Below are 11,175 nucleotides of genomic sequence, written 5' to 3'. Positions count from 1 at the left end.
TTTTAAACTGGGATAAAGACACACATGTACAGAGAGACAAATGAAATAATAATAATAATAAATATTTTAATAAACCGCTCTACCTGATTTTAAAAGTTTGATTTATTCTACATTCGACGACCGTTAAAATTTTACAATTCAAGCGTGGAATTTACATTTTAAACAGTATAGGCTACAATACCCCACACATTTGAATTTCAACGCTCGTCGAACGTTTTCACCCAGCTCCATCTGGTTTATCCCACGTTCACTGAGCACTAAGAATTTCGCCGCTTCTACAAAACAAGCGGAAGGCACATAATCCCGTTCCCCTCCCAACATCCTCACGATTCTCCAATCCGCTCTCACTCGTTCTCTTTCCCGCTCCAGTGTGCTCGTTGATGCCGCAGCTCCAATAGCCGCTCTCATTCTGATATAAACACACAGCACAGTCATGGCGACAATGACAGTTCAACCGATCACCCTGGAGCGAGGTGAGTAGCCTACTGACGCTCATTCACTTCTCGCTTGAGGAGATATGGTGGAGGTAACTTTAAGGTTTTGCACAATGCGTTTCTATGTGTTTTTGGATTATTGGACTTGGAGGAATGATACAATGTCACGGGGCTGTAGATGTTTTGGTGAATGTTGCCTTGTCGTTTCAATTTGTATCCGTTTGGTGATGATTATTATTAATTATTCATCCGCATACATTTGTTTGGGGCTCTATGCGCACACTTCAACACTTAGGCACTAATTCCTTCATGCACTTTGCTGCGACTCAATGCAAGGTTTTCCCATCCTTAAATTCCACTTTACATAAGATTATCCAACTTCGAGCATGCAAAACGGGCGTTCTGAGTGTTATTATTCTGTTTTATATGCAACGTAAAATACGAATCAAAGCTTCTTTTTTATTAAAATATTTTTTTATAATGAACCACAAATGTTTTAGCGCATGTTTGGATATACGACGTATTCTATACATGCATAGTCCTTTTGGAATAAGGGAAATATGTCACAACGTGACTTTCTTTTATCGCGTCACTGATATTATCATGGCAGCAACCTTGTCTGTTGCTTAATTTAACAACACCAGTCAGTGCCCAAGGGTCTGAACTGTGAAGAGTACACTCAAGCGACAGTGAGAGCAACCGTATGTGCTGGCTGATGGCTCGCTGATGTTCTTTTATTACGCGATTAAATGTCCGCGAAAGCAAACCGCAAATTACATTTCGTCAAGTAGCCTAACGATTATATAGCGCGCAAAATGACTGATTACCTATGGCAACTGAAGCCAGTTCAAGCGGCACTCATACAAGGTGATGGAAATGGAGATATTTATAGAGTAATGAGATCCCTCTGGCATGTGTACATCGTGGTTAAGGATATATGCAAGGGATTTCGGTGTGTATATCAGATTCGAATAAGTGACTGTCCAGAATTGCATACCTTCTGCAATTCAAGCAATCGACTCTACAACACTAGAACGCTGTCACGAAGCTTTTATTTATTGCACAGGATGACAATAGCAAAAACATGTCAGTCAACTTTACCAAATGACAGCATTAAACAAAAATTAACTAAAAAAAAAAAAAAAGGACAGAAAAAGAAGCTAAAAAAATAAAATAAAAAAAATCATAATCACGAGGTATTAATCAACTTCTCAGATAAAGTAAGTTTTTTTTTTTTTTTTTTTTAGAAAAAAATATTTCTAAATGTTTGGAAAGTTACAAATATTGAACTAGAATCCTGGATGAAGATCACAAATTTGGGGATGGCAGATGAGAACTTAATTTATATATATATATATATATATATATATATATATATATATATATATTGATAGATTAAGTAAAAAGAGATACAATCAAAGGACATAATCACAAATCCGTCTACACTACAAGTGATGGAATCCTGACATCAGCAACCCAGCTGACTAATCAAAATGCTTTTTAGAGCACAACTGTGTCCACCAACCGTATCAGCTGTCTTGAGTCTCAAAATATTTTTCACATTTTTCCATCCATAGGGAGTCCCCATTAAGCCTTGTGAATGATGTAATTGAATTAAAAATTATGGAAAAATATAAAACTATTGATTTAAAGTTAAAGCTGATATGTACAAATGTATAAGTATAGAGTTTAGGGATACTGACTTGAATGTGCCATTTACTGTGCACCATGTGAATAAGAGTTTCACTGCGGAACATTTTTGCCGCACTTTGTTGGGTGTGATTCTCTGATTGGTGGATCTTTCTCTGCTGGATCACAGGTGCTGTAGTTCATCAACAGGAATTCTGCTAGTAAACATGATTTTCAAACAATCAAGTTCAAATAATGCAGACTGATGGCTTCAGCAGAAACAGATAAGTCTTTGGCTAACAACTTCGGAGCTCACGGAAAGACTGTCTTCGTTAAAGATCAATTTGCCTATGGAGTAAATGAATGGGACTTTTATTTTGGGAACCCAACTGCAGTAATCTATTTTAATCAATTAAGCTCTCGACTTTGCGTTCATGGAGAGTAGATAGATTAACTTATTATAAGTGGAGTGTCGCTCAAGTGAGTGGCTCAGTATTGATTCATTCATTTCAACAAAGTGTTGGATCAACTGAAAGATTACATAGCAAGAGTGGCTGCTGTTTTCCAATTGGTTCTTGGACAAGGATATTTCTCAACAATAATGGATCCGATACAGTTACTCTGGCTATCAAAAGGGTGAACTTGACTAATGGAAGTATATTATGACTAATATTACCATTCAATGAAAACCTTAGATGGAAATATCACAGGGAAACAATGCTGAAAATGGCCACCTATACGTTTTAGACACGGTTTACGAAGCGTATATGAGAAATTTCTGTCTTGTTGTTTTACTGTTTGTGCACTGGAAGCTTCTGCCACCAAGACAAATTCCTTGTATGTGTAAGTATACTTGGCAATAAAGCCGATTCTGATTCTGATGTTATTTACACAGAACCCCCATTTAGCCAAAACTGATTTGTTTGGGATGCATATTTTGAGCACTTCCAGAAATCCAAAGTAATGATTTTGCTTAATGAAAGCACATTTAATGAGACAGTTTTATGATATAAGAAAGCCACAGGCCACACATTACTCAACTGGCACCTTACTCTCTTGAATTAAGACTTAGAAATTATAATTTGATCTAAGAGAAAATAGCCTGTTTCCCTGTGTTTTGGTACGGCTGGTAAACTGGAGGTTATGATTTTCCTGCTCTTGTATGTATATAACAGACATTAAAAAATGGCTTGCTGTGTGGGCATTCAGTATGTCATCCATTATGTATAAAGACTGCTAATAATTACTGGTGTATGGTATAAAAATGCTCATGTATGTAGGGTTGTGCCGATGGACGATATCATCGTCCATCGTGATGGCTGACCAACATCACGATGTAGAGCCACCATCGTGATGCCACGCCCCCTTTTGCGAGTCTTGCTAGTTTGACTCACTAATCCAAGTCTCTTCTATAGTTAACCTAAAAACTTTGCAGGGATTGCTCTGTAAATTAAATTGAGAATATAACTAATGCATATATGCTATTTTAAATACTGTAGTTTATGCCAGAGACGTGACGTGTTAGTCTGTGAAAATACCGTGTCGGGCAGGCTACACAAATATTGATCTTGACATTGTTAGCTTCTTGTCTTTTTTTTTACATGTCTTACACTGTACATTTAGATTAACATATTTTATGTTGTAGGCTACAAGAAAATAGCCTTTATTAATTAATTATTAGTAGTTGTAGTGTCTCAGAAAATCTTGCTCATTGTCACATAGCTCTTGTATACACTGAAGCGGCAGTTTAAGATAAACCCAGACCAGCGAACGTCAAATAACTTTTGTCTGGTTAATACTTTTAAAGAAAAATTTCCTTGGCCATAAATCCATAATGTCAAATCAAATGAAAGAAACAAGGTGAATATGAATAACACACATTTATTAAAACATAGAAGAACAACAAATGAAACGGGAACAACACTCAGACCGAAAATCGGCATTAAACATTTCACTTAAAATTAGCAGCACAATTAACTTCAGCACAGGCTACAAAATAAATAATGTTATTGAAATATTGTAAAGTGGTCATATGAACTACACAAATGAACATTTAAAAAATTATATGCAAAATCGAATAGCTCCGCAACGGATGGCGAAAAATGCGTAAAGAAGTCTAATATCTTTCACCATAGACCATGTTTAAATTTCGATGTTTCTGGCCAGAAATACCAACATATTCACTTTATCTGGTTTTAATAAGCTGCGGATTGGAGTAACTACACTATCCGCTGTGCTGAAGACCCGCTCTGATGGAGTACTGGTAGCACATATGCACAGATATTTCCGTGCTAATCTTGCCATGAACGGAAACCTTTTGTCGTTCGTTTTCACCAAGTCAGCGGGTCCTCTTCCCCATCAATGGCCATTTCCTGCAGGTACATGATCATTTCTGCCTCGACCTTTTGCTCATCAGTGAGTAAAATAACGAAATTATAGTTTTTAAGTGGAAAATAGTATTTATGTAAAGAGATATATTAAAATAAAAAGTGCACAACTCTTCTTAAGTGAAAGCTAAAAAAAAAAAATGCTTCACGTGTCGTGCAACCTACTGATAAAGCACCGACGAGTCATTAGTTGGGTTGGTAAAATAACGAAATTATCATTTTAAATATAATTTTTGAAAATTATATGAAATTATATAATCCCACCCCACCGACGATATCATCGTCCATCGCGATGTTTTACTGTCAACATCGTCAACTGCCAATTTAGGGGACATCGCCCAACCCTACATGTATGTTAGATGCTCACTTTAACAGTCAACCATTTAAAATCCCATTTTAATTGTCCACTTTTCTGAATGTTGTGGGGGGACCTGTCCCCTCCATTGTCTATGGTGGTTGCTTCCCTGTTGAAACCAGAGCAGTACTTCTGACCTGGTGTAGTGTACATCATTCTACTTCAATATGAAGTATGTCATATTGATTTTGGTGTAAAATATTATTTTATTCAGAGACAAAATTGACTTCAAAGTACTTTGCTTAATTATACATGAGGTGTTCAGCCTTAATTTGACATGCAAGAATATCATCAAATTTCTTTGGGAACATTCCAAGAAAATATTTACTCAATACAATATCAGGAAAACTATTGCAAATAATGTGTCTTGCTTTCACCCCTTCCAATTTTCATCCTACGAGTATTGAGTCATACTTTTAGGATACTTTTACAACTCATACCATCCAGTTATATTGCATAAAACAGAAGTTATATAATCATTCCTGCAGTCAAAAGTTTGCAGTGCAAACATTATTTGTCTACCATTTGAAGATAAAAGACCAGACTTCCTGAGATCAAGATCAAGGAACCATATCTAAGACTATTTTTATCTGACAAGAACTGTCAGTGTTGCCAGTAATTGCATATACAACAAAAGACGGGGTTCACAAGGAGAGACAAACAGTAGTAAACATCAAGGCACAAAAGCACTGAGAGGTCATTCATACAGCACTTGCACAGTTCTCCATTGACGCTATTAGACTGTTCGGTGATTTATGTGCCCTCTGCTGTCAGGAATGTCACAGTTGGGCAAATTACTGCTAATTCATGTCGTTTGATAAAGTGAGGGGCTGGGATACGAACTGGACTCTCAGTGCAAACTCGTGCTGTTTTGGCAAGCATGCTATCCGGAGACCAGCGGTTTCTTCAGGCTCGTCTGACCCGTAAAGGATGCCCATCTGAATTTGGAGAGAGCAGCAGATGGCTAGTGCTCTCTCAGGAAATTCATTCTGGCATGAAAAATGTTGAGGATAGTGCACTCCTTAGTAAAATAGTTCTGTTACAAATGTGTGAAACATAGTCCAGAAATGTCTCAACTTATCGTGTTGTCAGTCTTGGAAAAAGTGTAGCTTAATTTACTTAGGATGCTCATGTTTAACTGAATTTAAAAAAAGAACTCCCTAAAACTGTAATGTAATGGTCATGTTATTTCAGTCACAAGCCTCATCAAACAGTATTGCAAAAAGATGATTATTTTCTTTATTAACTTTACAAATTCTTCCCCATTAAATTTAACATGAAGTCCAAAACTGGCACAGTTTCCATCTCCAAAGTCTTTACAAAACTTGCTCCGCTTCTAAAACAACTTTCCTTTTTGCCTACTGTACGTATGTAAAATGGGTTGTGAAAACCACATTGAATGGCTTTACAACCTTCAGATTGAATTGCTCAATTCAACATGGTCTCTTTTTCTAAAGTTATTATGCTGCATTGAAAGCCAGGACAAATGTAGGAGATTCCTGCTTGATCTCTTTGACTTCCAAACATATAGGCGTTATATTGCCAGATGCTTGAAATATTAGCAATTATTATAAAGTAACAGAGGAACGTTGACTCTTATCATTACATTTTATTCACTTAAAAACAAATGTATATCACTTTTTATGTTGTAAATTGGATGCCACCACCTGGAATTGTGTGACATCACCTACCCATCACCTACCCTTCTTATCACGTGGTGTCTTCAGCACAGTAACGTAATTTGTTATGGAATTGAATTGTGGTCTTGCAATGTGTATGTCTGCCGCAATCTTGCCACAGAGATTGATGCCCTTGTTATTAAATCCTGTCTACGAAAGGAAACCTCAACAGAGCTGTGAAAGATGAGTTTTAGACTCACTTGAATAGGAACACTGGGTCTCTGTAGATATCTGGTCACTGCTCTAGACATGCCGACAAAAAAGCATTTTTCACAGTATTTTAACTTTTTCAAAGAGTTAGGCCATGATTTGGAAATATACTGAGCATTTCTCTGTTATCAGGGTTGATTTTTAGGCTAGCATCACTATAAATATTAATAGCACCACTAAAATATAAATACTCCTTAGTATGATAGGGATTTCCAAAAAACCCTATTAAGTAATACATTTAGGTGTGGAATAGGGATGATTATTATTAACTGGTATACCGTTAAATAACCGTAAGAATATTGACTGATTAATAATATCAGTTAAACAGTTAAAAAAAAGTAATTTAAAAATGTTTGCTGCATGGTAAAAGAAAAATAAGCTATACATATCAATCAACTGATGGGGGCGGCCGTTCCTCCGTGTCAGGCAGCTGGCAGCAGCGACTCCTTTCGGCAGTGGCGAGGACTCAACGACAGTGCATCCCTCCTCCTACCCGGGTTTCGGGACCAATGTAACAGTATAAAGGATGGGTAAGGAGGAGGAGGGAACCGGACAAACCATACAAATAATGAGCCGCAGCCGGCTCAGCTTTATCCCTCTTCTCGGCTGATTAGCCCGATTGGGGCCGGCCATGCACACTCACGGCCCCGCCCTCCTCCTCCTCGTCACAGTCAAATATTGTGAGAACTTTCAGACAGCATATAAATTATTGAAGACTTTTTGGCAGATGGCCATTGCTGACTTGGTCATTTTTTCAGACAAACACAAACAAAATGTCATGAGGTCACTGGTTCTTAAAGTCCTGGAGCGCAGTAAGGTAAATAGATTTGACATGCTGTCCATCCATAATGGTGGGGCTTGAGCTCTGAGATCCTAGAGTCAGTTTCAGTAAACTGAGGTATGACACGAAAGGATTTTTGAGGCTAACTGATATTCCTTTAAACATTATTGAAAGCCCTTTATTTCAGTATATGGTCTAAATACTATGGTTAATGGTATTTCAGTATGTGGTCCAAATATACAGAGTTAAAAAGAGGGTCGTGTTGGTCCCTGCACTATTAGCAGTGATGCTGAAGGCTCCAGTAGTTTTAGATTAAAAGGTCACATGCTTAGAGTAGAGTGTTAGCTTGGAAGATTGGATACTCTCTTTCTATGCTACGTTTGCCCACTGTGCTTACTCATAGTTCCATGTGGGTGGGCATATCCACGTGGGCTGTACATTTATGGGTGTGAAATTACACAATCACTCTGGCTTATTTCTTGTTATTCTTATTTCTAATAGTGTTTAACTCTTCAACTCCATAGCCAACACATTTGCAGTGATGCCCTTAACAGTCTCCATGGTAATGTTGTTAAATACAACAAGCCCTTTAAACATCCAGTTTGTGAGCTAGCAAAAGTAGACTTGATGTAAATCTCAGGCTAGATTTACACACTGCTTGCTGCCACTATGCAAATATGTATCCAACAGGTTTAGCGCTTGCAATAATGTTGGTTGGTAGGGATGGGCATTTTACTCATTACTTGAGGACTTTACAGATAAATTAACTAAGGACTCACTGACTAACTCAATGGGGGGGGGGGACACTCACTAGACTTCCTGCAGAATACTGTAATTATCTTAATAAGCATGCACCACTATTTTTGTCACAGATGGCATGACCTCGTTTTATCAAACTTTGGCAAACTTGATGTAAAAATTATTTTCAGAGTGTTTCTTCTTGGCTTTTATAGGACAGTATACTTCAGGGGCGAAGCAACAATTTTAAAGTACCTGCACACAGCTTTAAATAGCTTTATGTATTTAACACATGTCTAGTAGTCTGCTTAAATGGGCGGGGACATGACTTACCCCAGTCTTTAGTTTTATTGATCTTTTATCACCTGTGAACATCCTGTAGAGGTTGAACAAACACCCTCCTCCTCTCTTACTGATGAAGATGCAACAGCCTGACTTTGCTACAACAACACAACATTTATAAACCATGCAGTAAAAAGTGGTAAACTTTCCTGCAATTGTTACCTTAAGGGGCTATTTTCTTTACCTAATCTAACCCTTAAAAAGAGTTTTGTTGGTGTAACCTAATTTATGCAGGTTGATTAAGTAATGTGACAAACATGCAATACATTCCAAGAATAGAAACGATAAATGTGGGATGTTGAGAGCAACTTTAAAGGGTGCGTTCCATTCAGAAGTAATCCTCCCTATGCCATATTCCCTTCTTAGACTTTACCATTCACTGTGAGAGCTTTGAAGGGCTGAAAGGTGTGTGCTCAAAAATAAAGGTCATTCAGATCTCACTTTAAGCCATTTTTAATTCGAAATTACATTTGAAATGATCATACGCATGACTATTATGATTATTTTCCCTTCAAATTGTCCTCCAAAAAGATAATACCTTCCATTTGGAATGCAGGGAAAATGACTGGTGTAGTATTGACCAGCCTTTGAATCCAGAAAGTCACATCACGCATCATCATTGTAGATCATCGTTTTCATTTACGATCTTTGCTGTCACTTCAGAGTACTCATGCTGTGAGCAACAATGTGCCCCTTTCTTTTCTGAATGATTGTGTACGTCACTGAGATGTCTGAGAAATGGCTTTATATAGGATGAGACCTGTTCAAATGAACTAAATGCAGGATGGATGTTCTGCTTGTGCAGAGTTCACTGAAAGCCGGAAGAAAACCTGAGGTGCCACTGAGAATTTAATCCTATCTCTTATAGCTATGCCTGATGCACAAGCTTAAAATGCTTTTAGAGGCTTTTTCATCATATAACTTTGTTAATGGATGAATTTATCTTCAAAGTGTTGCTTCATGCTCTTTCGAAGATATAGTCATTAACATTTTGCATAAATCCATTTACCAGTCCATTTATATTTTCATAAATAACTTTGCCCACTATATAACATTATGATAATTGATCCTTAGACAGCTCAATATAGTGAAGTAAGCAATTGAAAGATGACTAACCTCTGATCTAATCTCATCTCGCATAGCCAGACTTTGGACTTGCTGCATAAAGTCTGTTTCACTTTGCAGGTTATTTTCGGCATCTTAAGAACCACCTACTTCGAATGGAAGTAGGTGGTTAACCATATTGAAACCATATGACCGAAATGTAAAGTGTCAAACCGCAATATGTTTAGGGGCAGTTGATCTATTTGAAATAGATGATACTTTGGTTCAGTAATCGACTGGAATGCAATAATATTCATTCAAAATATGGTGCGGCAGTCTCTGCAAATGGTTGCACAGAAAACACCAAAGAAATTAGCCTAAAATGACATTAGATTACAGTAATGGCTCACATGATTGTGAAGCAATCAAATGTGGATTTTGCTAAAATATTACAAAAATTCAAACAGTAGTTTGAACTCCCTGTTTACTTAGGACCTTTGATTTTAAAAGGATTTAAAATGTGAGCTGTAAAATAATCTGATAATGACAAACAGGAAAAAAAATTCATAGGGAAAGTGTACAACACAACATTTGTGCCGTCTAAAACTTTATAAGCGCCAATGAAAAATCCTTCAAGGACATTCAGGGAATTAGCCTAGTGCTAATGAGCAAGAGAGACTGACCAAAAGGACAAAGGCAAAAAACAGAGAAACCTCAAAATCAAGAAACGCAATAGAGTCAGAAAGAGACAATGGGCAGGAACGAATGATTGTGAGTGATCCTCCAGTGACCTCTTGATAATGAGACAAATTTTAGTGTTTTCTGTGCTTGCTGAAAGGACACCAGCACATTAAAGACAGCTCATTACTGAACACACACCACTTCAGAACCCCTGCTTAGCAAAAACCGCCGGTAATGAAGGAGCTTCAGCACTGGATTAATGAAGAGACAGATGTCATGCATTGTTGAGCAGCCTGTACACGTGTGGATCTGTTCAACAGTGATAGCATGATAACAGAGGTTTTGTTAATGGATGCATATTTGGTGTTTTATTATTTGTCTAATAAATTCTGTAATTTTGTGTGTTATTTGCTATCGCATGTTACGGCGATACTCTCAGTGGTGGTAAGGATCCTTTTGGTTGACAACCTACTGTATGTCTATTGGCATTATATTGGAAAACTGACACCCTTCTCTGGAGATACCCATATCGGTCGATCACTATTGACTTGTCAGACATGTTTCATGAACACTAGCCAACTGAACTCGCCAGTGCAGACCAGTGATCTGCATGACTCAATGGACATTGTGGAGTGACATTGAAATAAATTAAGCATTTCCCACTGAAAAGTAGAGATGCTCAAACATCGGTATTTGCTGATAAAAGCAATTATCTGCACAATTGGTCATTAGCTGTTTATAAATGTGACTAGTAATTCTGAAACTTGGAAGACATGTAAAGACAGATCAAATTTATAAATAAAAATGTGTAATAACCATTGATTTGAAACAAGTATTGAAAAGCAGAACTACCAAATATGCATTTATACGCAGATGTTGTTCTAAATCAGGGTGG

General features: G+C 37.3%; 1 protein-coding gene across 1 annotated transcript in view; it reads left to right on the top strand.

Moving 5' to 3' along the window:
* Positions 1 to 291: 291 nt before the first annotated feature.
* lin7a (lin-7 homolog A (C. elegans)) overlaps positions 292 to 11,175 on the top strand; it is a 43,026-nt gene continuing 32,142 nt past the window's right edge. Inside the window, exon 1 of the mRNA XM_052120318.1 lies at positions 292 to 473. Coding sequence (XP_051976278.1) covers positions 434 to 473 — 40 coding nt within the window. The 5' untranslated portion in view covers positions 292 to 433. The remainder of the gene's footprint in view (positions 474 to 11,175) is intronic.

The sequence above is a fragment of the Xyrauchen texanus genome, chromosome 47 (assembly GCF_025860055.1).
Source record: "Xyrauchen texanus isolate HMW12.3.18 chromosome 47, RBS_HiC_50CHRs, whole genome shotgun sequence".
NCBI lineage: Eukaryota > Metazoa > Chordata > Actinopteri > Cypriniformes > Catostomidae > Xyrauchen > Xyrauchen texanus.
This window is presented reverse-complemented; position numbering and strand designations above follow the sequence as displayed.